Source organism: Pleurodeles waltl, chromosome 3_1 (genome assembly GCF_031143425.1).
Source record: "Pleurodeles waltl isolate 20211129_DDA chromosome 3_1, aPleWal1.hap1.20221129, whole genome shotgun sequence".
NCBI lineage: Eukaryota > Metazoa > Chordata > Amphibia > Caudata > Salamandridae > Pleurodeles > Pleurodeles waltl.
In genome coordinates, this window is record NC_090440.1 from 75684036 (window position 1) to 75711566 (window position 27531).

The window sequence follows — 27531 nt, forward strand, 5'->3', positions numbered from 1 at the left end:
AGAGCCATCGGTGTACATGACTACGTGATATAGACCAATAGGCAACGTGTCAGTGGGAACAGGATATTCTATTTCATATTGGAGAAATTCCTGTGTCTGTAGTTTTGGGTCAAAAATGTAATCTACATCAGTGGCTGTCAAAGACGTAGCCCATTGTATCCAACGCGGATGTAATGCTTTCGCATTTGGTACACTCGCCTTCGAAACAGCCTCTAGAGCCGGAATGGGGGAAACGGCTATGATGCGTTTTCTCTGGGCAAGAGGTCGTTCTTTAATAACAGCCATCTGTACAGCAGCGAGAATCTTCTCTGTTTGTGCAAAATGTTGTTCCGCAGCTGAATACAAGTGAGACTTGTATCCTATTGGGACTGTATCTCCCTCATTAAAGGTAACATACGTAAAACCAACGGCCCCAGCTACAACCCTGATGGCCAGATGTGTCTTATTGTCCCGTGTGTGTAAATGCTTTGCAGCTAGGAGATCATGTTGCAAATCTCGAAGAGTATGTGTAGGCTCAGTCGTCCAAAACCTACTCGAAAAATCTGGGCGAATCAACTCGTATAATGGTTTTATATGAGTAGCATAATCAAGAATGTAAGTTCTGCCAAAATTTAGAAATCCCAACAACGACTGAAGTTTCTTAATCGTATTAGGAGGTTGCAATTGTGCAAATTTTTCTGAGAAATGTGGCGCTAGGCTCTTACCCTCATTCGACAGCTCATATCCCAAGAATATGAAGCTGAGGAAGGCAATTTTTGATTTTTTTAAGTTTAATTTGTAGCAAATATCTGCAAATCCCACAACAATGCGGGCCACCCGCCTTAGATGTTGTAGTAACTCGTCATCTGTGAGATATATATCATCAACATATGACAATGCTTCAGGGTCCAGCTCGTGCAATATCTCAGTCACACGAGCCAAAAACAGTCCTGGGCTATTCTTATACCCCTGAGGCAAACGACAAAAAAAAAATCTGAGAGCCAAACGCACTCAAACTCGTAAAATCCCTGCTTTCGGGCGCTATATTCTGGCAGAAGAAACCATTCGAGATATCTTAAGTAGTTTTTGATTTTTTATGCACTATATTATTCATGAGTGCTGCGCTATGTGAATTTTGGATAGCATATGTACGTGCATGTCCGTTCAAATGTCTGTAGTCCACTACTATTCTGTAAGAATGGTCCGGTTTAGCCACTGGAAATAAGGGATTATTCATCGGCGAGACACAGGGTTCAATTACTCCCTGGTACTCCAATTGTGTAAGTATGTTCCTCACCGATGCCCTAGCTTCATATTTAATAGGATATTGCGTTTGTGGCTGAGGTTCGCCCTTAATTGGAATTACAAGATAAGGAGAGTCCCTATCCCACCCCACGTGATTTCTATATAAGGCGGGTGCTTGTGCCAGAGCCCATTCAATGCTATAGGACTCTGCAAGTTCTCCCGGAACAAGTGGTGAGAACGAAGGTGTAATAACCTCCTCCCCAACTGGACAGTCACGAACAAAGTCAGGGGGCCAATCCTGTTCGGCCAGCAGAATGCCATATATCTTGACAACACGATCCCAAAAGATGGCGTTAATAGTGCGCTCAATGTCCCCTTCTAATTGCAAAGTCACTGTATATACTCTATCGGGATCAGAGACACGCATATCTGCCATTTCGACTTGTATGAAGTCATCAGTTGCTTTCACCTCCAGATGCTCTAGAAGATTCCGGCGAACTATTGTGACCTCTGCCGCGCTAACAGTGCTAGTGCCCATGTCTTGTTCTTCAAGAGAACTCTCTTCCTGTGAGGCATGTCTAATTGAGACAGCCGCCACTTTTATCTTTTTAAACTGTTGTTTTTGTTGGATCGGTTTCTCTTCCTTCTTTACAGAAACCTCCGAAGAGCGTTGTGATTTCTGTCTGGGTTTCACGTACTCCGTTGTGCGCTCTGACCGCCCACCTCTCTCATTTCTCTTTTCCGATGAGTCCTGAAAGGAACGAGATTGGCGTGTATCAGTATATTGATATCTATCAGGCGTCTTCAAATTATCCCTATTTCTAAGATTATATTTTGTTTGAGGGGTCTCCGCTCTCGGAGATTCTCCCCTTTCTTTTTTAGGTGTTTGTTGTTTTTTCTCCCAACGCTTTTTATTACCCTCAGGTTGTTGGTTTTTAGTAGTATCCTTACTACCCTTCCCTTGCAACTGTGGTTTCTGTGGTCTAGCCCCAAGGCTATCACGACCGATACTGGAATATGTTTCCGCTGTTATTCTCGGCAGCTCCCGCTCCTGGTCCAGTTGCGGGACGTCACGAAAACGCATACGCACCGCTAGTGCTACTGCCTCCCCCTTGAGATTACTCAATATGATAGAAGAAACCGCGGCAAAGTTGCCCAACAGTTGCATCCCCAAATCTAAGGCTGGGGCAGCCCCATATTCATCCTGAATTTGTTTGAGCACTTCCGGTAAGTTGGCTAATGTCGGTGTACCGTGTGCTGTAGTGTAGAGCGCGGCAAACACCGTGCCCCATGTATTAGAATGGTCCACTGCAGAGACCATACCAAACGGTAAACACATTGTCAATATTCTATGTTTATCCTGAGGGCCCGTATGGGGAAATACTGCCTCCAACTTATTAATTTTTTGTGCCAGCCAGAACAGAGTTTCCTCCTGATTGGCCGGTACTTTGCCCATAACAGAGTGTACAGTCGCCGGATTGTGCAAGCAAATGCCCCGTGAGCGGTTGTCACATATTAACTGCTACTTGTATTACTTGGGGATTCGCCATTATTAAAACAGCGATAGTTCAGAGAAGGCACACCCAATATCGGGGTTTTTCCTTTCAAAGTTCAAGCTTGAACAACCCACCGCTATATTGCGGAGGCGGAAGTCCTCAGAGCCACGGACGTCTACGTTTAATGGAACCGAGGAGTCAATATATATATGAGACCGAGAGAGTCAGCCAGACCCGAAAATTAGAGCCAGACCAATCGTTGGTGGCGCCATGTCGCGTTGGCTCTCATTATCCTAAATGAGACTCCTGGATTTCTCGGTGTCAGAGTCATTCCTGGTGTGGGGGACTAAGTCTGACCCACTAAGAAGGACACCTGTCACCTTCAATCCGGTTTTGCTCCGGCTAACTAGCAGTGCCTCATCTCTCCCAAGGGGAAGGGATGATTTGGCAGCCGAGAGCATGACATCTTAGAACTTCTCAGGGAAGTCGTGGTCGCTCAGGTCCCAACCAGCTCTCTCATTTACAGTATGATCTCATATACAAATGACAAACAGTTTAAATTTTATAGATTGATTGAATAAAACAACTGCATTCTAGATAATAAGGCGTGAGCCGCAATAACCAGAACCATACAACACAGTAGGATTAAAATAGTAACCAAGAGAGTTAAACATAGGAATAACGCTATCATAGTGTTAACAACTATGTTCCCTCTAGTTTTGTTCTATTTCGAGCACAGCATGTTAAGCTCTAAGCTTGCATTTCAGATTCCCTGGGAAGATATCAACCCTCATACCTGAGCAAAGGCCTGTGATCTGGATCAGCATCTGCAACAGGGCAGTCAGTGTATAGTTGTGGTTCCCTGGTCGGAATCTCCCTCTAGTTTGTATTAGGACAAGGAAGTGTTTTTATAACTAACATGTCGATGTGTTAACAAAAACGTCCTACGCAAGAGTGTGTATCGTCTACATCCCAAAGACTAAACTCCTACCACGTCTATCGGCAATGTACCGGACTGTATCCTTGACTGAAGCACAGAGTGAGCAAGAATGTGTTATTGAAAACTCCGATGCTGAAGTAGGCTAAACAGTGTGATATAAAGAATAAAACAAGACCGTAGAACTGGTTATTAAAAAATAACAGTACGAAGCTGAATAAAATGCATCTAGAGCAAAGTGCACAGAGGCTCGATGCTGCGAGCAAAGAAATAAAATACATCTAGGGCAAAGCGCACAAAGGCCTAACGCCTGAAGCAAACGTGCAAAAGCAACATAAAAATGGCTACACTACATCACCATCATCACCTTTGGCCTCACCAGTGCCCCTGGGGCGTTCACAAACGGGAGAAATGCAAACAAAGTGCTGGTGTCTCACCTTGAACCCCAAACAAGTGATTGCAGGGAGGAATCATACTTTTCCATGAAAGAAACAACAGTTGACAAGAATGAAAAAGCTTTGAAGGGGGCTCAATGAGATTTATGAAAACAAAGTTAATTTCCCATATAATGACAGGTAGTGTTCTTTGTGGACTCATTTTTTTTTATAGAAATCTTCCATGAAGCCCTTGACAACTGGGCGCTTGAATAGAGATTTGTTGTCTGTTCCTCATGTATGCTACAAGAACTGCCAAATGAAGCCCGATGGAGGTGTGTCAGGCTTAATTTCTGCACATGCAGTAAATTATAAGGTCTTGTTCAGAAGCCTGAAGAGGTTGTTTGTTTTTAATGAGATAGTAGCACACACATCTTTCCCATGTGGCAGCTTGGCATGATTTTGTAGTGAGTCTAAGTGCCTCTTTTAGAATGAGCATACACTCCTCCTGAAGTTGAAGACAGCCTTATTCTAAACCTTAGATGCAAAATTGCAAGATTCATTATCTTGAGATATGTGTGGTGTAGCTTCCCCTGATGCTGTGTTAAGAGATCTGCAAGAAGGAGTAACTTCTTGCATGGATGACTGGGCATGTCCAGCATCATGGGGTACTATGATTGTCTTGCCCAAGAGGGGGGAATTAGAATGAGCCTCATGGATGTCAGTTTCATTGTCTTCACTACTATAAAATCAGTGACACAGGAGGAAAAGCAAACGCAAATATCCCTGATCTATTTACCCATGGAACACTGCCCACTGAATATGGGTATGGTTACCTACAGGTAAAGCTGGGCCATTTTGCGTTTTCTGTGAGGTGAACAGATCAACTGTGGGTGTTCCCCTTTTTTTTTTAAAAGTACTAAAACAGAACTTGAGGATTAATTTCAAAATCATGCTTTTGTTAATGAGTCCTGCGTAACAGGTCCACAAAGATTTTGTCCACTCCTGGGCGATGTGCTTATAGGAGGGAGACTTGTTGACGAATGCCCTAGTACCATGTACTTTGTGACACGGTTGGTACCTGGGGCAGGTGCAAGTCCCTCTGTTTCTGGATGTAGTACATTGTTGTCATGTCTGTCCAGTTCAGATTTATTTTGTTGAAACTTACTGTGGAAAAAGCTTTCAGTGTTAACTGTACTAAGATTAACTCTGTAAGTTTGATATGCACTTGCTTCAGTTGTTGAGTCCAGGTGCTCTGAACGATCATGTTGTCTAAATGCACTCCTCAACCCATAAGAGAAGCAATGGTGATCTGCGGCTGTGGTCCAATAAATAACCTGTCCAGTAAGAAATTGTTGCATTTCCACCATTTTAGTTTGTGCTATTTTCTACCAGCATTAGATTTTCCCACTAACCCTTTGTTTGTCACCATTGCCTGGAGAGAGACTCCTACAGCGTATGAAGGCGAACATTTGGAATACAAGATGCCATCATAGCCCCTTTCATGACCATTCTTAGAGGACGGTACATCTAGTAAATGGTAAGCAGCCTTTGAAATATAATCTGTTTCAGTGTTGGGGTAAGCTTTGCCAGTCTCTGCAATCTATATGGCTCTCAAGAAATGTTGCAGTTGTTGGGGATAGATGTGATGTCTTGACACTTACTTAGAAACTCATTTTGTACTGTCTTGCACATTATACTAAATGTACCAATCCAATCGAATTTATTAAGTGCGGCTTATCACCCGTGACGGAATTCAGGCACTGAGGAACAAGCTGCTTCAGGTGAGATCAGTTGAGCAGACAGGTCTTGAGTGCCTTCCGGAATTGTAAAAAGAGAGGTAGAGGTCCGGAGCTGCAGGGGAAGGTCATTCCAGGATTTTTCTGTAAGGTAGGAAAAGGAGCTTCCTCCGGTCTTTCTTCAGCGAATGTGGGTGCGAGGAGGTGTGAGCAAGGGAGAGGAAGAGGAGTGCAGGTGTCTGGAGGGCTGGTGGAGATAAGGCAGTGGATGACTTAGGGTGGTCCTTGGTAGTGCAGGGCCTTGTAGGCTTGGATCAGCAGCTTGAACTGTCATCTCTTCTGTATAGGGAGCCATTGGAGTTTCCTGAGGTGAACAGAGATGTGTGTCTGTTTGAGGAGGTCAAGGGTGAGTCTGGCTGTGGAGCTTTGTATGGTTTGAACTCTCTTCAGGAGTTGAGAGGTGATTCCTGTGTAGAGTGGATTGCCGTAATCTAGACAACTGTTGACTAGGGTCTGAGTGATATTTTCCAAAGTGTGAGAAAGCAGATGAATGAGACTGCACTTATCTGGGCTTTCATGGTGAGTTTGTTGTCCAGGATTATGTCGAGGTTTCTGGCATGGTCAGTCAGTGTGGGTGACGGCCCTATTTCTGAAGGCCATCAGGAGTCATTCCTCGGGGAAGAGCTGTTTCAGAATGTCAGCACTTCCGTTTTGTCTGTGTTGAGTTTGAGGTTGCTGTGTTTCATCCAGTCAGGGACGCTCATCATACATCTGCAGAAGATGGCTTTCGTAGTGAGAGGGTCTTTCTAGAGCACAAGGCTGAGTTGGGTGTCCTCCGCGTGGGATATGATGTTTATTACATGGGCTCTGACAATGATGGGGAGGGGGTCATGTAGGTGTTGAACAGAGTGGGATGAGCCTTGGTGGATGTCGCAGATGATGTCCTTGGCCTCCAAGGTGAACAGTGGTAGAAGGACTACTTGGGTTCTTCCCGTGAGGAAGGAGTCAATCTGTTGAGGGATTACGATGTAATGAAGCCTATCCATCAGGGTGTGGTGAAATACGGTGTCAAACACTGCTGAGAGATCGAGCAGGATTGGCGAGCAGTTTTTCCTCAGTCGAGGAAGGTTCTCGTGCCATCTGTGGCAACAATCAAAGCAGTTTTGGTGCTGTGGCTGGGGTAGAATCCAGATTGGGAGTTGTCAAGAAGGTTATTTTCCAGGTGTTCCGGGACCCAAAGGTTGATGGCTTTTTCGAGGACTTTGCTGGGAAGGGAGAAGGGCGCTGAGACGTGAGTTTTTGAGTTTGCTGGGGTCTGCCAATAGTTTCTTGAGAAAAGGTTTGAATTCTGGATGTTTCCATTTCTCGGGGAAGGTGTCTGTAGTGATGGAGGTATTGAAAAGGGCTGTGAGGTCACCAATAATTTTGTTGCATTCGAGGAAAGCTGCAATTTTATGCCCCTGACCTCCGGTTTTGATTTTAGTTAAAAAGGATATGTAGATTAATGTGGCTGTCAAATGTTTTGCCTTCTTCATGGTAGCTGGTTGGTTTACCAGATTATGTGGCAATTCAAATGGGATGGGATTCTGGTCTGTCCTAACAAAAACAAATTTCTTATCTCATGCTTTAATCTGGCAAAGTAAGATTTTTTGCATCCAGTGGTCCAAGTGGATCATGTGGTTAAGGCAGTTTATGATTTTATACCAGCCTTTTTTGTTCACTATGGAATGAGGGCAAATCTGACTATTGTTGGCATACATTTAAAGCTGTACCTGATGTTGGGCCATGCCCTGAGTTAGTGGTACACATCTGAAAGTTGAACAACAAGAATGCGGATTCTTGAGACAAACCACAGACCAGTTTGCGAGTAGATGATCTTATGAAGCCAATTTGCTCTTGTTGGCTAAGATCATTGAGGAAGAAGCAGTTTCATTCTAGAACACTTTCACAGAGCGCTGCCCAGTCCTGGAGCCTTCTCAGCAGTCAAATGTGTCACATGGAAGAGGGGCTGAGCAGACTACAATCTTCAGCCACTTCAGTAAAGATTTTCTCTCTACTGGCGACTAAGGTGGTTTCAGTGCATAGTGAAGGTCGAAATGCTGAGTAGGGAGCCCACATTTAGAAAACCAATTGTCACCAGTCTAGGTGCAATTTCTCTACCTGATTTATGAGTGTTAAAGGGTAAGGGAAACATTTACCGCATTTATTGTCAAACTTAAGGTAATAAATCCAGCAAATGATGTGAATCCTGACATTTGAGGAGGTGCGCTCTGCCCTATGTGAGAGGAGAGTCTAAGATGGCCGCCTCTGCAGCATATTTTACCTCTGAATGGACCCTGGTGGCTTGTCGTAGGCATAAAACCAGCAGCAGCCACCGCAAATCTCAAGGGGGGGGTGGTGGGGGGGGGCCGCTGGGGGGAATTAATAAAATATATATTTTTTAAAAATCTTGTCCGCCACCACCAGGCGCCCTGCTCTGCTCCCAAAAGTGTTGGTGTCCCAGCATATCCTGGGACGCCAGCACAGGCTCTCCACGCAATGAACCCTGCTTTAAAAAGTTCACTGGTAAAGCTGGTGAGGGAGAAAAACCAGAGGAATGAGTCACTCCAGCTGTGCTCTCACATAATCTGAATTTAGTTATTTACAGATGCAGCCACAAGACATTACTGAGGCGGCAGTGCTGGGATTGCAGGCATTAACAAGCACATTGTAATAAGGTTAAAAAAAATATAAGATCCAGGCAAACGTTTTTATAAAAATGGTAAGAAACAATTAACTAGATATGAAGAACAGTTGCATGGTGAAAATTAGAGGGATCAATAAACATATTTTATAAGTAGGTTTGTGGTATATCCCGTAAAGTGAGGTTATAAATGACGCATTAAAGTACACTGAAGGATAGAAACATTCAGAAATACTTCTAGGTATGGTGCCAGAATGGAAGAGTGAGTGGCTCTGAATGCAGGCCTGGGCCTTCCGGTAGAGGTTTGCACTGCAGAATGATCTACGTGAGGACTTTGGGCACTGAGTTCACTTAAGCAAGAGCAAGCAGCAAACAGTTATTGAAGGAAGTTGCACAGCTTCAGACTGATTCAAGGAGAGCCACTAGTGGAGGCAGGAAGATGTCCTTCTGGACGATGAAGCAGCAAAGCCCATGAATCACACAGTTGGCTCCTCCGCATCACTTCTCCAGATGGCTGCACCAATCAAAGTACTCTCCAGCTGGAGAGCATCAGACTTGGTTCCGGAATCTGAAAGTGAAGAAGCAGATGCGAGTGCTGCCAGTGGCTAAAGCAGAAGCTCATACACACAAAGTGATGCACAGATCCATCCCAGATGGATCCGGAGTGGGGGATGATGGATACAGTGTGGCTGATATCTGAGGGTACCGGTATCTAGCTAGGCTGGATGAGTTGCTTGCACGCACATTCAGTTAGCTTGTGAGCTTATGCACTGTCATTTTGTGGCATTCATAAGTGCACATCAAGTTCAGCACACCACTTGAAGTGGAATCAACAGCTTCAGATGGTCGATGACAGCTTGGATATTGGATACCATTCTTACAGGGAGGGTTTTATACATCTACGTACCCAATGGGAAACTTCCTGACGTTAACTAGGGTTCATGTCGGTGATTTTGAGGGTCGGGCAAACAGCAATGGTAGACGGCAGCCACAAACGTGCATGCAGCTAGTGGGACCACATCACTACGGCTGCACCAATGAACACAAACGGTCTGACTGTGGCAGTATTATGTGCATCTGTGCACATAAAATGTGTGGCACCAGTGTTACCCCTCACCAAACAAACAGACTCATTCTGAGAGCATCAGCCTTGCCCTCTTAGGCACAGAAACAGCACAACAACAATTCTCCCTACACAAGGAATATGGAGAGGCAGAAAAGGTGATACGCAAAGTAAAACATGCACTAGGAGTACATACATTGTGACAATGTCTGAACCACATGCACAAGGCATATAGAACCAATGCTAAAGCAGCAGCCTGACCTGCTACAGGTGCATAGAAACAGTGGGAAAATAAATTTACTACTCAAACAAGGCATAGTAAAAGAACGACAGAGAAGTGTTCCTACCTGTAGCAAGCGTACAGACACTGAAAGCAGCAGCACAATGTGCCCCAGGTCTACAAAGTGGAAAGGGGCTACCTGAGCCAGGAGGAGCAAAACTGCAGCTGATGGGGACTCCTAAATCTCATACTGACCATTGCCACAAAACTATTCCCAACTGAATAGAAATTTCTCAAACACATCTCAATCCAGACATGGTGGGCCAGACTCTTCTACCTAAGAAGAACTCAAAAGTCACAAAAATCTCCTTAGGAGAAACGAGGCGTCCGACCCGCCATATGCGTTAGTCTTGATAACTACCTGCAGAAGATCAGCCTACCATAATTACACTCTCCTCTTGTGAAACACCAGCAGAATTCAACATACAAGCTCCACCCACCATCTACTTTGTGATCAAGTACTCTTCCTAATGGATTATATAAGGTCTGTCTATACAATCTCAAGCATGTTGTCAGATACCTCTTCACCTTTTTTCCTTCATGCCAAGTTCTCTTGAAATTAACTACCGTCTCTAATACCCCCCTATACAAGCATCCGAAGCTCGCTCTGACCTGAGCTACCAACTCGTGATATACTATAAACAAGAAATCATTATCAATGTCTGTAAATTCCGTTTTTAAAGTTTCATCCTTGTAACTCAAACTCTTTAAACTACAAAAAGAAACTGTGTGAAGATATATGTACTACATGCAAGAGACACAGAAACGTTGCGGCAGGAGCATCATCGCTTGTCCCCGGGGTACTAATACTGTGACAGCACAATTACTACATGCATAAAACTTTAAATATATTATTCTAGCATTCTTTCTTAAAGCAGGTGTAAATTAAATCTGTGATGAAAGAAGTTCAGCACTTCTTTTTGCCCTCATTAGTAAAATTAACAGCATATGGGTAAAGATAGGGGTGATGATAAGTGTTAGGGGGGAGGGTTGATACCCTATTTCTGTCAGTATGGTGTTTTCTACTATTGAATCATCATTATTGGCAACCTACGTTCAATGCAGATTGTTAAATTAGGAATATCCATGATTTATATTTCATTCTAGTATTGTTTCATTGTAGAATCCTTCATTTTCCCATTGATCCCCGGCATGCGGTCTCCAATATTCTATTTGCTGGACTTGGCATTTCATTGTATAGAGAGTTTCCTAGTTCTTAAATTCAATTGCTAAACATATATAATGCTACAAATGTATGCATGGATACAACTTCTGAGTTATAAGAACATAATCTCAACCAAGTCACTTTCCCAATCTTGGAAAAGAAGTATTGATTTTGACTCTCTTACTTACAGAGGCACCTAATCGGCATCCACAGCCTATAGCATTAGTTAAATGACATCTAAAACTGTAACTTAGAAACCACAGTTTAGACAAAGCTACTTCATAGTAAGTTTGATATTCAATGTCTTATGAGAGAGCATGTGAAAATAATGAAATCAGAAAGAAAACTACATTAATGGAGAACCCAAAATGGAGAAAAAAAAAAAAAAAACTAAAAATGGCATTATGGGTAGGTCAAATGAAGAAATATATTTACAATTAAAATAAATATGATGTCAAATAAAAGGGATTAAGATTATGGTATGGGATTCAATATAGTATGGGATAGGAGGTGCATTAAGGATACTGGCATCCCTTTCCTTCTTATAGAATGCCTCATCATGGGCTTGTCTTCTAGTCAGCCTGATGCTAATGAAAAATGTATCTGGGGGTTGGGGACAGGAGGAACTTCACCCCCACATGGTAGCCCATGTCATGTGATAAATATTCAGTGATCATGTGGATAAAGGATTCCTGTATAATACAGGACAGCAGCACTCCTGCTGCGGCCTTGACAGTGAAAGTAAACTGAGATATCTTAAGCCTTCCCCTAGTAAACTGAGATACCATAGGGCTTCCACTAGTAAACTGAGATATCTTAGAGCTTCTCCTATTAAACTGAGATACCTTAGGGCTTCACCTATTAAAATGAGATACCTTATGGCTTCCCCTAGTAAAGAGATACCTTAGGGCTTCCCAGAGTAAACTGAGATACTTTAGGGCTTCCCCTAGTAAACTGATATACCTTAGGGCTTCCTCTAGAAAACTTAGATACCTTAGGGCTTTCCATAGTAAACTGAGATACCTTAGGGCTTCCCAGAGTAAACTGAGATACCTTAAGGCTTTCCCTAGTAAATTGAGATAACTTAGGAAATCACCAGTGCACAACGATTCACCCCGGTCAGTGCAAGAAAGAGCCACTTTGACATAAGAGTACCCATAGATGCTGAAGACATGTTGCTGAGGTTAATTTTCTTCAATGAAAAAGCGCTTTGATAATCGATGAACTGTATCACAACTGGGACAACTTTCTAAATCTTGAAGGTCAGTAGCTGTGCACTGGAGATTTATTAAGTAAGGTTTAGGGTTTTTACTTTTGCTGAAGCAAAAATGTACACATATTCTTTATTTTTTGTGTATTACCTCGTTATAGTTTGCTTTTTAGTGACATAGATCGGTTTCATACGCGATTCTGCAGTTTAGTATAAATATATGTTTTCAAAAACACTCAGAAAGAAGCATAAATCCGCATGGGCGGTTTTCAGACCAGTACCGATTGATCAGATTAGTACTCACTCTTTGGTGATTATCCCTCGAGGACCGGTGGGGACCACGCTGCTCCAATCAATTCCGTGTGTGTCCAGAATGTGTCGTGCAGCCGGGCTGAGGCGAACTCTGGAGAGAAAGAGGACCAATGAACGGCAGAGCCTTGTCTCACCTTCTTGCATCTACTCAACCCAATTCACTCAGACAGACTTTATTTATCCACTCAATATTCCAGCAATTGGAAAGCAGCCATTTCTGTTCAAACTTTGATACATCACCAAAAGCCGTACACAAAAGTGAAGCAAAAAAGGGGACTGAGATGGGACAAAATGAGTAAACTGTAAGATGCCTGCAGGGATTGTTTGCGATGGCTCCTACTGCTCACCGTGGTGCTTAGCTCGTGTATTACTCTCTGCTAACGAACATGTGTTTTCCCTAAAACCATACAGCAAATATGTGTGGCTTTTAATTACACATTTATGTAAGTGTATCTCAGATCGTAAGCCGATATTTTGCAGAATTAGTTATCACACAGCGAACTCCTGTAATTCAGGAATGGTTCGGTCTTTTGACCAAAAAAATGACTAAAATAACCGATTAAAACACTTTTACTGTTTTTGTCACACACGTGCACAAACCTGGTGCACTGCACCAAAACCAGCACCTCCTTACGCCAGCCAAGCCTCCAGCAGCGGTTCCTTCTTTAGGGCAGAGGAGAGTTGGCCCCTACCTGCTGCGAGTGCAGCAACTGCAGAAAATGTAAATTGTACATGTACATGACCATTTGAAGTGCACTGTCTCTCGACTCGGGGTGGGGCCAGAATGACTTGCCTAAAGTAAATGCGCATTTCACATTGGCTGGCAAGTCTTGCGATGGCAAGCCCAACATGCGCACTTCAGACGACACCAATATGAGTTGTGTAACAGCCCAGCGGACTGCAGGCACAGGCTCCTAGTCGGAAAAGGAGCGCTGAGTTCGCCTGCTCAGACCAATCATGGCGCTACTCTCATGCTGAAAACATGAAAGTAGCTCCAGGATTGGTTAATTTTGTTTGCTCTTGACTTCTGGGTCAGACTTAAAAAGGGCACGAATCTCAAACGTTTCAAACCCTTTCCAGCAAGGGGTTCCTGGGTGGTTCAGAAACATTTTAGTGACAGCTGATAAGTCTTTTTTTTTTTTTTTTAACCTTTCTAGCACATTAAAAGCTATTGAACAGAATTACAAAATCTATGCCACCCTTGGAATAAATCTGTCAGCAATTTTTGTTATAGTGGAGAGCAACACAGCACATCAAAAACACAAAGGGGATGGGAGGAATGCTTGCAATATGTCTAAGCACTGGCATTTGTTTGGGTAGCATTCCAAGCCAACCTTTTGCCTACCATGCTACCTCATTTTGGACCCAGGCATATACAAATCAGCCTTGAACTTGCTCCATAAGGAACAGTCCAGCCTGAATTGCCAGGCCAGGTCCTCCCTGAACCGTAACACCAGCAACCATAACGTGGCGATTTGTATATAGCCCTTCAAAAGGCTTTTCCTAAGGTGCCCCTTGACCCCCTTGATAAATCTGCCACAAATGTGAAATGGAGGGCCAGATGTGAATGAGACACATCACTAACAAATTTGATGAGGATCACTCAGACAGATCAAAAGGAATTAACAAAGCTAAAAGGTTATGGCTTACGAGGTAAGGTTCTCAACCACAACTAAAGAGGAGCTCGGCTGGTCTATAATACATCCTAATGTGCCTAATGTAATGTGCTATTGCTTTCAGTTTATGATTGTGAAGAGTTGTTTTGATTCACAAGAGATCTAAATAGGTAATAATGGTCTTCCCCTTCAACAACAATGTTAATAAACGGTTACCACTATAGGCGGATCAGCGTTTATAGTTAATGCCATTCTGTCTTTTTTGTGTGTAGAAGTTATAAGAAAAGGTTTTTAACAAGTACAGGAAACAATGAGTAAAGTCCTTGCAGTGACACAAAATCCTATTAAATAGTCCTTGTGATTATGGCACCTCTTGTTTTCCTCTGTAATATGGAATAATATGGACTCCACGAGGCAGCAAGCAGTGATTTCCTCCATGTTAATTCCACTCTGCATTCATGCCTCACCCTAGGTCAGTCCACCAACCATCTCTGCACTGTCACACTTGGGCATCACGTGGACTACCACAGAGCTTCACACACTCTTTTATGAAGAATGCAAAGAACTCAGAATGTGGGAGGCAAATAATACATACACCTATGCCATGGCAACCACATCAGTGCAACCTCACAAGCTCTCTGCTGGTGACCAGAGAATGGACAGATGGTCCTTTACCAAGGCTCACTTCTTGGACCAATGGGTCCGCCACAGCACTGGACTGTTCTTCATCATATGGAAACTTTGGCAATACAAGCAAAAGAGTTTTCCACATTCAATACTGGTGTCCCTCCTATCCATTTAGCGCTCCTTTAAAACATTCACTGGTATAAGCTCTTTCCCTGATCAGACTACCAAACTTTGGAACTCACAAATGGTGAAGTTAAGGAACATTCAGGGTCACATGGAATTCAGGAACACCGAAAAGAACTAGGCTGTTCCTAAACAGATGACGCCTCACCTTGAGTGCTGACTAGAACCAACAGGATGTATCTGCTTCCCTTTACACTGAAAACATGAATGCATGGCACTGTATGAGATCCAGCCCCACGATTAAAGGACTGCTACGGTCTTGCTATGTTTGGGGCGGTAGATGAAAAGAAAAAAAAACACACAGTGTTAATCTCTTCATGTGACTTCTGATGTCACCTGGCAGTACAGTGAAGACTGAACTGGGTTAGGTGACCCTTCCATGTCAGTCTAAGTGAGACCAGCTCAAACTGGTCTCAGTCAAAGTCCCAACAAGGAATCTGCTTGAGCTGGAAATTTCCTGTTGAAACTGGAGAATTGTAGTTTGGATTTAGAAACTAGCTGTAAAATCTAAAGAATTGGTTTTATTTGTTTTATCATCGGGTTGACTAATCATATTCAACAGAATACCAGAATAAATAACCTAAAACCTTAAGTCGAGGAAAAGAAACCCTTGTGTCCCGCTCAGGATACAAATGAATTGAGACAGGATCCGAAACGTTTAGGGATGTTGCAGTCGGATAAAATGAATACAGTTCCATCACACCCACAGATATAGATGGTCTTGTGCAGATCCCGCGCTGTCTTGGAAAGTTCATATCTTATGTATGGAACTGGAAAGCACAAGGCATTTTTTGGCTCCAGTATGATTTTATTTTAAATAAACTCCTCGGAAGGCTATATCCTGAGAGGCTGTGTCCTGCAGGACAGTTTCCAGCATTGGAGCGTCTTTGAGATTCGCAGACTTGTGCCAACATTGTGGAAAACAGCAGCTTCAAGGCTGCTGTTCATGGTGAGACAGTTCTCTTTGAGGGAGCAGCAGTGATTGGCCAGAATTCCAGGGGAATAGCAAGTATTCTTCGAGAACTAGTGGCCTTTACGTGACGCCAAGGTCTTTTATTTCAAAGATATCCATCAATTCTCTGCCACCGGCACTGGGCGTAAAGCTGTACTCTGCTAAATGGTGGACCCATCTATTCCATTTAGCTTTAAACGTGTTACAATGCAAGAATTCGAGTTATAACATGTTGTAGGACCTGTAGGCTGTGGTGGTACAGTGTGAGCATCCAAATAAAAGAGGCTGAAGAAGTCTAACTGCTAGATGACGAATCATAAGATTGTGCATAAACATCTGTCTAGCAAGAGGGTCTTAACTTCTTTTAGGCTCAGCCCTGTGCCCTTAGGTTTGTTCAGGGGACAGCGACAAACAGAAATGGCAGACCAATAATTCCATCTTCCAGACTGTCTAAAAATCCAATATGACCGATCAACACTCCTAAATAACATACTGATATGGTATCCAAAAAATGCAAAACTTTGATTAAAAAGCTAATGCTAACAGCGGCGGTCCAATTCTACTAAAACAGGCTTTAGATATTGAAATTTGTGTAATACCCAAGACTTACGGCCACCACACTGCATCATCACCGCGATAATATACAGAAAACATTATGGTAAAATAATCTTGTCCAAAGGCATCTGGAGTCCCACCCTCCAGCGCACTTATATTGTCAGGTACATATTATGTTAAGTATTAAGCACATTTTGAGTATGTGTGTGCTATGTATTTTACCTTCCTAAAGAATATGCACTGCTTACATTAATAAAATGATGATGTAGACAAAAGAATGGTAAAATGCATACCACATACTAAAAATGTGTGCAATGTTCAGGTAGCAAAATATTATAGTCAGGAATATTGTGTAATACAAATGTCATCACTGCAAAAACACCGCCTGTGATAAATTCTTTCCACATCTGTCTGCTAGCAAAAAAAGACAAAGAAAATGGACACATACTGCCAAACTATAGATTAATATCGTGGCATGTAACCGTAGGCAGCCACCGCATCTTATAACTAAAATACATTTGGAAATAGGACACTTTAGCCTGTCACAGCTCATACCCCTGGAGTGCCCTTGGGGGTCAAGGACAAGAGCCAAAGCACTTCCAACTCCCCGAAGACCCTGGAAGAGACGCCCCGTTTTTGACAAGTTCTCATTCCAAATGAATTTTTTATAAGGCCTGTTAATGCATGTATGTTACATTAGACTCAATGTTAACGCTGCACAACAAAATATAAATCTATCACAAGTACACATCCTTCCTTCGAAGTACATTTTTTTGGCAAATGTAACCGTACTTCTTACATCAAAACAAATTGGAAAATAAATAAAAGAGGCAGACGTTCTCTGAGAAGACTGTGTATGCCCAGTAAAATATCCAGTTCCTAACAGAATTGTGTGGTAATGACTGCAAGAGCAAAGCAAAACACAAACGTTGTGGGATAGCGTAACTGCATGGACGGAATGCGGAACCAAACAATCACCCCCAGTCACAGATCTGTGTTTAATCCATCCATTATTTTGCTCACCATGCCACCCCAGTTTGAACCCAGCCATATGCAAATCAGTCTTGACCCTGTTCCTCATGGGAACAGTCCAGACCGAACTGCCAGGCCAGGTTCTCCCTGTAATGACTGCAAGAACCGGAGAAAAATTTAGAAAATTTTTTAGTCACTGATGCAGAAATGGCAACACTTGGGCTATAAAGAGCATGGTTTAGTTAAGGAAAAAACACCAGTGCCCAAAATCACCCATAATGCTAGCAAGGATTAGAGGCGAATTTACTAAAGACCTATGCAGTAAAGACACAGCATTTACTAGGAGAGAGCTCCCCAATCATCTTATTGGAGCACTAAAAGAAAAATAGTAGCCAATTTTAGAAAATGTTCAAATTACATGGGATAAGAGGTGTGTGACACATCTGACACCAGAGTATAAAACTGCAGCTGCTAGCAGGCAGATGAATGGTTTTGTCTAAAATAAAGCAAAAATAAAACCATGATACCTAAAGCACTCAAACATGAATCACAACCATAATATCTAATCATATCTAGTAGTCACTCAGCATGTTATGGTGGTGGAGGTTCTGTCAACTAAAGGTCTGCTTCCTCCGCTGGGTGTTTGGGGACACGAGTGTATGTTCTGATGGAGTTTGTGCTGGTCATTGTGGGGCACTAAATGGTGTTAGATGCCTTATGGGGTGTAATGGCGATTTGACAGATAAAGGGAGAGTGTGCCTACTGGGTGGGGACTCAAGGGACACAAAGTGTAAAGTGTATTACTCTGTGAGGTAGTTAGTATTTTGGGTGAAATGTGTGTTGTAGTAAGGTGCCAAGTTGAAGAAGTGCTACATGGGAGGTAGAAGTCTTCAAAGTAGTTTTTTTATACGTATGATAAGGAAGGTGGACACAAACGTTGCAACTAAATGTTAGGTAGAGGGTTTTGTTGCAACTATTGTAGCGCTATTGTCTTTGTCCCCTTACACATTTTAGGTAATTGTTGCATTTTTTTATTTTTTTTATTTTAACATTTATTTTTAGTATTTAGACTTTACAGTTTAAATAGTTTGTATGTCAGGATTGTTTTTTAGTGCCATGGGACCTGTGGTTTTATACACACACATACATGTTCAATTGAAAACATTCCACCTGAGAAAGACAGATGTGTCCTGGAGTGCCTTTGGTGTGTGAGCAGTTAACCATCTTTTAAGTCTCAGTAGACCCTTGCTTCTTCCAACACAGAGAGTACTCAAGTAATTTATAATAAAGACAAAAACATTACGTAAGTGCTGTTATGTACCTCCACTCCCAGTGCTGGAAAAGGATATAGCTAGGGTCACAGAGTGCTTTGGGAGAGGGAACAAACAACAGAAAACACACCGTTTTGGCTAGAATACTTAAAAATGACATTTTTACCCAAGTTTTCCTTGGCGGTGATCCACTTTGCCAGGCAGTGTAACTTCTGGCTGGGTGGGGGTCACAGTTGCTGCGTGTTGAGGTGGCCCATCTGAGTCTGTGGGAATTTCAACCTGCTTCCAATCCTCCCCTTCATCCACCAGCAAAGCGATCAGTGTCCCCAGGCGCACATTTTTGCTACCTTCTTCCATCTAAAGTAAAATAAACAATTTATGAGTCACGTTGCCTTAAATGTAGAAGCCAGTTGAGAGAAAAAACACTATTCTTTTTACCCAGTTCAGCATTACTAACAATAGGCGTCTAGAATGCTAGTTTATCTGAGGATGTCAGCTTGGGTTGTAGAATGTATTGACTCATCATTCACTGTAAGAGAGATCCTACCAAATTAGCTAGTAACACATTTTGGTACATATTAGATCATCGCTTTAACATAAGTATCTGAATATAGTTCTTTGTCGAGGTGATTCCTGTAAAATAAACAATGAACTTGCTGTAATGTAGAATATTAAAAGCAGATGGCCTGATTCACAAAGCTTTCCCTCCTCTAGAAAAAAAGTGTTTTACTGCCAGTAACTTAGCCATATGTCACCTCTGGCTGAGGAATGAGACGCAGAAAAAGCTTTCTGATCCTGGCAGAAAAAAGCTTTCGGATTCCGGCAGAGCCTGGCCTTAAGTGATCAAACAACCTCTGCACAGGTGAAGTTCCTATTCCCCTGTATGATACTATGGCACTGGTGCATGCTGAAAACATTATTAAGTATGAATCATCTTATTAAAGCTCATGCATAGTGCATTAAACGAATGACTTGTGATTTCAAAATGAAATCCGCCATTGCTGCACTCCAAAGCTTTCTCTGTTCATCGCCCAAGTGACAACTTTTCCTGTATACAGCATCATGCAAACTCTTTAATGGGCAATCTAAATAGAACCTTGGGGCCCAACCACTCAATCATAATACTTAATTTCTGGGTGAAAACTGCAGGGATTGGTCCATAACCTAAGAATTCTGCAGCCTGTGTGTACCAAACTCAGAGCAGGACTAGGCTCTCATCTTTGCGCCTTTCTTCTTAGGCTAAGCTGGGGAAGGTACAAATTTGAAAGCCTGTTGAGCTGATGGATTTCTGGGCATAAGATAGTTGGGAGGAATCAGGTGATGGCTAGGCTAAGAAGGTAGAGGTGCCACAGGACAAGCGGGTGGGGTAGGAGGCACACGACATTGAGAGGAGTGAACCAGACATGATGGCAGCGCGGGCAAGAGAGGATGTGCTGAACACAAGGTGCACCTTCAGTAAGCTAAAAGGATTAAGGCACATTAAGACATGATCAAGATGATGAAGCATTTGGACACAGGTTACCTAAAGGGTAACGAAAAACACCGTCTTCTACCTAAATGTTCTTTACAAAGGTTATCGGGCTTTAATTTCAATATACCCATTCCCATATGGATACGCCTATCCCATTGGGGAGCCTAGGCAGTCAATGCACCTGGCATTCGTAGACTTCCATGACTTAAATATAAAAATGTGTGAACTCTACCTCTAAAATTCCCTTTATGTTTTTCAAGTAGACGCTCTATGTACTTGAAATCTGCCATAGATGTCCTTTAACTACCTGCAGTGTAAAAGGCGCGAGTGCTCCACAAACTCAGGAAGGGTACAAGAGAAAGTGACAAAATATTTGGTCTGCAAAGGACTATAGTAAGCAGTCCAATCAGGAGTCTTAAAGAGAGCTCTGCTTCACAGCACCTTGTTATTCCCCACAACAGATGACCCACAAATGTGAAGGCTGAAACTAGTAGATGCAAAATCAAGAGAAAAACAATTGCGGAAAAAAGACCAACTCCTAGTGGGATCCCCAAGCCACATACAGACGGGACAAACAAACCAGGTAACCTTTCAAATGACATTCTATGAACTGCCAAAGTCAACAAGACCACCCTTGTAAGCCATATGGGAAAAAAAGAATTGGCAAACGTACACAAAGGAGTAGCCCAGCAGCCAAGGCAAACCACTGGCTCCTTTTCAGGCAGCTGTGCAGACGTGATCAGGCAAAAGCCATTGGATGAAGTGGGCTGAACCACTGCACTACGCTGTGGAGGGCGGGCGGGCACAAAATGTGAATGAAATCTGAACACACCAATGAATAAACAACAGCAACCGAAAAACCTTGCATGTATGCCAATATGTATGAATGTTGTCATGCTTTTTTGTAATACAAATCCTGAAGCAAGCGAAAACCAAACCTAAAACAAACATTTGCAATGTTTCTCGCAGTTGCTCCAGTTAGAGCTACTGGCGTTGTAAATTCCTAACTTGACTTTTCTTACCACATAATTGAAAATGAAAAGTAAAATATTAGTTGACATAAGCGAGCCGATTCAAATCGCCATGGCTGCCATTAGCGTGAAGGAGACACACAAAAGGAAAAAGAAATTCGCTCACAGTCAAACATATCGGCTATCGTGCAATTATCCATGTAATAGGGTCAGTCTGTAAGGCGGTAACAAAACCTCCCTAAGCAGGGACAAACGTAAAGCATTTACCAATGAAAAGGATTTTTGAAAAGGAAGCCCACGAATGAGTGAGAGTGATGGGGGTGAGGTGGGCGTGGTTAAAAGCCCACAGATAGATTACAACAGGTCAGAGCACTTGCACGCTCGACCTAAAAAGGGGGAACTGAGAAAGAGAAAAAGTTAATGAAACCATCTGAAAACAGTGCGGGTACAACAGAAATTTCAGGGACCGGCGCATAAACAGTTGACTATGAAAATGATTAAACAATGATTTATGGCCTTCATCACAGCCTACATTGACATTAATTGAGAACGCTCATAAATCCAGTGCTCATCAAGTCATATATCAAAGGTAATTTAATTTATGCTACAGTCAGGCTGAGCAATCAGTTCTTGGATCAATGAAAAGGCACAATGCGGTAAGGCCTGAGGTGAGCGGCTAATGCTGAATAACATTAGAGGAGCATTACCGCTGCAGTAATGTTAAACTATAAGACTATATTAGTCTAGAACAGTTCAATAAAAAAAGCAAAGCACTGATTAGAACTCAATGATTAGAGGTCATGTGTTGTCTGATCTGCATTACATGACCTCGAATACCCTAACAGTGCTTCTCACTGAGCAGATGGAGAAGGGAAAAGTATGTCTTCCAGCAAGGCAAAGCAATGTAGAGTGAAGCTTTGATCCTGGAAGTCACAAGTATTTTCCTGAGGGCTTCTCAAGCCATCTTTGGGTGGACATTCATTGTCAAGGGTAGATATCCAAGAATGCTAGAGGATGGGAAGATAAACATGACTACTAGAAGGTGTTATTGAATCTCAGAGAATAGGCAGATACCCTTGGATACTAGAGGATGTGCAGATGTCAATGATCCTTGAAAGATAGGCAGATGTTACTGAATACTAGAGAATGGGCAGATATCCTAGAATGCTAAAGGGCAGGTTGATGATACCTAATACTAAAGGATGGGGACTAACCCTGAGTACCAGAGGGAGGGGAGATAACATTTGATATTTATAGGTACACAGTTGTCATTTGATATTGGGCATTTAATGACGGACTTCAAAGGCATTACATAACACTGCACAGTGTGTATTTATTATATCACGCTGCACAGAGTTTGTGCAGCACTGAATGCTTCACAATGAGTGGCTATCACTGAGTACCGGAAGGTGCGTGGCCATCATGGAGTACTCGATGGTGTATGGATGTCACTGCACACAGGGCAGCATGATCAATGCTCACAAAAATAGAAAGGGGTTTTAATTGTGATGATGAAAGTCTTGTCGGAAGTCATTTTCATATCATATCCATATCAAATCCCCATAGAGAGTACTTCTGTCCTAGAGTTTTTTTTCTCCATTATTTTTTTTTTAAACGAATCTGTTTAATAGGCTTTCCCAAGTATATGACAATTCAGTGTGGCAAAAATATCGATGCTTCTCTCTATAGTTAAGAGCGATACAATCATTGAAAACCAGAAACATTTGTAAGACGAAACCAATATTTATAGAACAAGCAAAACGAAATACTCTGTGCTATTTTCAGCACTGGGCTTTAAACACAAACCACGTTGGAACCAAATTACATGTTATTAAAGTAGCTCGTGTTTGACACAATCCCCACTGGGTAAACGCCTTTCTGTTTCTCTGCTATTTATCGGAGCCTGAAAGGTTTCCAAGCTAACTCTTTCATACCCCCCTTATGCACATCAGTGGCGATGCATTGCTAAGGGCTGAACGTCTATTAGACGCTGTGAATGCTGCATTTCAAAGCTCCATTAGTGAGAATTAAATCCAAACTACAGGTCAAACTATAAGTGAATAAGCAAACACTTGGGAGGGAGGGACATTAAGAGTAATACTTTTCGTATCTAAGTATTTTAGTAATTAAAAGAAACTAGGAAGAAGAGGCAAAACTGCAACAGGAACAGCAACAGTACTTCATAATAGGTTTGGCATCATAATAATTCACATGCAATTCAAGGTCAGTAGCCGACTCTGGCAACTATGGTTTTGCAACTGGCTCTTAATGTAAAAGTCCAGGCTTCACAAGTGCCAATATCATAACTTGGCTTTAAAAAGCTTTAATTACATTTACTCAGTGGTCACAGCAAGATAAAACCAACTCTGTCCATTAAGATCCGCTACAATGGCAAATAACCACTGTACTGTCTTTCACACCGATATTTCCATTGCATCATAAGCATCTTGGCCCCTACATGTGCGAACCATAAAGATGCCATGTCTACAAATCTGTTTTTGCCTGTACTACATGGCTTATCCACAGATATCGCTCTCATGTTTCACAATCTAGAATGACAAGTAAATAGAAACGTGTTTTATAATGCACGTTTGAGTGGTGGAGGTCCCGTTGTTCCTCACTCACCATCTTCAGAGCGAGATCCATCTGCCTCCAGGGCATGCGTGGAAATGAAGTCTCGAGGTCCTGCATGCCACCAAATTAAAGCAAACAGAAAGAAGAGTAATTTGGTTTTAAAAAGGGTCTACCGAGCCTAAAAAGACTATCCTTCTTCAGAGGAAAATAATCATAAATGTAACTATATTTTTTTTAAAAAGCACCCGTGCAAGCCATCGCTTTAAATTTAAAGGCAGGTCAGAAAGCTCACCGAGTTGACTGGTCCAGTTGGGCAGCAGTGCAGAAGCCACATTCATCTCCCTTTAGCAGAATTTTCCCAGGATGCTCTACGGGTGTAGTGTTAGGCGCTGGGCCCCAGAGGCCTAGAAAAGATTAGCCCTCTAGGACAAGATCTAATGTAAATCTCAGGCCTGCTGCTCCCAATGGCCGGTAAACCGAGGATGATAGGTTCAAAAAGATTTACCTTAGGCATTGCAATTCATAGCGGCCAAGTACCTACAGAGTCACTTGTAGCGTAGCAAGACAACTCAAGCGCAAGACTAGGCTCTTACTAGTTGCCATCACTGGGTTGCAGCAGTTGGCCATCTGTTATAAGATTTAAGTCAAAAGGGCTACGCCAAGATGTGGTCCTTGAGCTTGCTATACTTTGGGGCTCAAGCTGGCCCTCACCGATGAAGACCAATAGCTGCTTACTCTCTCATGCAGAGGATGTGGTCCAGCAGTTTGTGCAACACAGCTTCTCTGTTGGTATGGCAAACACAAAAATGCAGAAATAGAAGACAAATAACCTTGTATAGTGCCCAGAGCAGAGCCCTGATAGGCCACAGAAAGTATGAACACAAGAGCGTGGGATAAGGGTTCAGAAAGAAGATCAATGTTTCTGGTTGCACACTATGATACAAATTTGTACCATTGGCAGGTTTATAATGACTTTGTGGAGGGACGCCTGGCTGCTAGAATAATCTTACAGACTTCAGGTGGAAGGTTGAAATCTGCCATCTATCGCCACTGAATCTCCATGCATGAAGGCGAAGAGTGCACAGGTTTGTGTGCAGAACCCTCCCATGCTGCTGCGACAGAAGATCTTCCCGAGAAGGCAGCATGATCAGAGGACCGATGCTCAAGCTCAGAAGCTCGAGATACCAGACTGTCCGTGCCCAATCGAGAGCCACAAGGATTACTTGGGTCCATTCATTCCTGATCTTCTTGAGAAGTCTGGGCAGGAGTGGTATTGATGGAAATGCGTACAGAAGGTCAGAGCTCCACACAAGGCAAAAATTGGCTCCAAGCAGAGCCACCTTGGAAACTCCAGCATGCAAAACTGCTGACATTGTGCGTTTTTGCAGCGATTAATAGATCTAACCAATGCTCTCCTCACTCTTGAAAGAGACCTTGCACAACCTCTGCGTGGAGAGGCCATTCCTGATCCGCTAGGCATCGATGGGTGAAACCATCCATTCTGGCGTTCAGAGAGCCCGCAAGATGTTGAACAACCAGGAAATTGCCCTGACGGTCCAGCTATGTCCAGAGACGCAGGGCTTGCGGACATAGGGTCCACGGCCTTACCCCACCCTGTTTGTTGCAGTACCACTTAGCAGTGGTGTTGTACATGAACACCTGCCCCAGCCGACCTTTGATTGTAGTAAGAACGGCTTTCCTTGTCTGGAGGCTTTCCATGGATCACCTGGAGCTCCAACAGGTCCAGCCCGGAGAATCCTCTGATCTCCACCTCTCCTCAGATGGCTGTCCCAGCCCAGGAGGGAAGCATCGGTCACTACAGTCAGCTCTGGCTGGGGAAGAGAGAGGGTCTGCCGCTGACCCAATTCAGTTCATTAGCCACCACTGCAGGTCTTTTGCAGTTATCTCCAAGATCTGGACCATTTCAGAGAGATGTCCCTGATGACATGCCCACTGGGACTACAGGTCCCACTGCAGAGTCTGCATATGCCAACGGGCATGTGTCACCAGCAGAATGCTGGAGGCCATGAGGCCAAAAGCCTCACGGTCAGTCTCACTGAAATTCAGAATAGAGGCTGAAACATTATTAAAATAGCCAGAATATCCTGGACTTGCTGCTCGGTAGGATAGGTCTGAAAATGCAACCTATACAGAACTGCTCTGAAGAAAGGGAGAGTCTGAGTGAGTAAGGTAACTTTGGCACAAAGATAGTAATCAAGTGCAGGAGGTCTGCCGCAGTCTGGATATGAGAGACAAACATCTAGGGCGAGCCTGCCTTCAACAACCAATCGTCTAGGTAAGGAAAAGACCGGGACCCCTGACCTCCCCAGATGTGGTGCAACCACTGCCATCACTTTGGTGAACACCAAAGGGACGTTGGTAAGGCCAATGGGGAGCACGGCAAATTGAAAGTGCTCTTGGCCTTCTGTGAACCATAAGTAACGCCCGTGGGGAAGAAGGATGTGGATTTAGAAATATGCATCCTGCAAGTGGAATGCTATCATTCAGTCTCCAGGGTCCAAGGCAGACCGAACTTGTGCTAAAGTGAGCATTTTCACCTTCTCTTTTTTCAGGAAGAAGTTGAGAAGGTACAGGTCTAGGATAGGATGAAGGCTTCAATCTTTTTTGGGCATGAGAAAGAAATGGGAATAGCAACCACGACCTACTTCTGAAGCCAGAACCTTCCTAAGAGCTCCCTTTGCCAAGAGAACTGACAGTTCCTGATGAAGCAAGGAGAGATGGTCCTCTGTCAGCCTGACGTAAGTAGGCAGCATGGGTGGTGAGGTTTCCAGAAAGAGGATGGAGTTGTCCTTCTGAACTATCTGTAAAACCCACTTGTCAGATGGTATCAACTGCCAGTGGTGCAGGTGATGGGTTATCCTGCCCCCACTGGGTGCCCATGTTGGTATAAGGGCCACCTAAAGGGGTTTAAGGTGATGGCCTCTGGGGGAGAAGTGTGGCTGGAGTTCCCAGGAGGTTTGTGGTAGCACGCATGCAGCCACAAAAAGACAGGGAAGCTTGTTAGCCTTGGTGGCTGTGCGGGAAAGGAAGCAGTTGGTGGCCCCTACCATAGCTAAGGAAATGGGCGAAAGGACTGGGGTTGGCGAGGGGCAATGGACAGGCCAAATGGCTTGGCCGTAACTCTGCTGTCCTTGAAGCTCTCTAGTGCGGAGTCTGCCTTCTCGTCAATCCGGCGTGAACCATCAAAGGGCTTGTCTATGAATGAAGCTTGGACATCCCCTGAACAGCCAGTGGTTCTGAGTTAGGCACAGTGCCTAAGGGCCAGTGAAATTGCAATTGTTCCGCTCAGACAGTCTGTTGTGTCCAGTCCACATTTGATGGTGAACTTCGCTGCATCCCTGCCATATGCAATCGCCTATGACAGAATGACTCAGGCTCCTCTGAGACCATGGGCAGCATTTGTGTGACCGAATCCCACATCATGTGTTGGTAGTGACCAACAAGGCACATGTTATTCACCGTCTGCAGTGCTAGGCTGGTGGAAGGGAAAACCCTTTTACCAAAGGTATCCAGCCTTTTGGATTTCCTATCCAGGTGCAGTGGTAGGGAACAAGCTGAGGTCAATTCTTGAGGTGGAGGCTTGGACCACCAGCTCTCTGGGATGGGGTGCTGGGTGGGGAACCTGGGGTCCCTACAAGTGGGGCGATGGTGGGCAATTATACTATGCACAGAAGCCCCAAGGAGGACGTCTGTAAGGGCTTCATTAAATGGGATTAAGGGTTAGGTTGGGGCAACCCCGACTGAAACACCTCTGTCAAGATATTCGTCTTGACTGCCACCGAGGGCAACATGTAACGTTCAGGACCTCAGCCGCCCTTCTCACAACTAATGCGAA

General features: G+C 43.4%; 1 protein-coding gene across 1 annotated transcript in view; it reads right to left on the minus strand.

Annotated features, from left to right (window-relative positions):
* The window catches only part of PDHX (pyruvate dehydrogenase complex component X), a 361556-nt gene that overhangs the window by 184603 nt on the left and 149422 nt on the right, over nucleotides 1-27531 (minus strand). The window contains exons 4-5 of the mRNA XM_069221839.1: nucleotides 18826-19016; nucleotides 12476-12574 (exon numbers count right to left, since the gene is read on the minus strand). Of these exons, the coding sequence (XP_069077940.1) occupies nucleotides 12476-12574; nucleotides 18826-19016 (290 nt within the window). The remainder of the gene's footprint in view (nucleotides 1-12475; nucleotides 12575-18825; nucleotides 19017-27531) is intronic.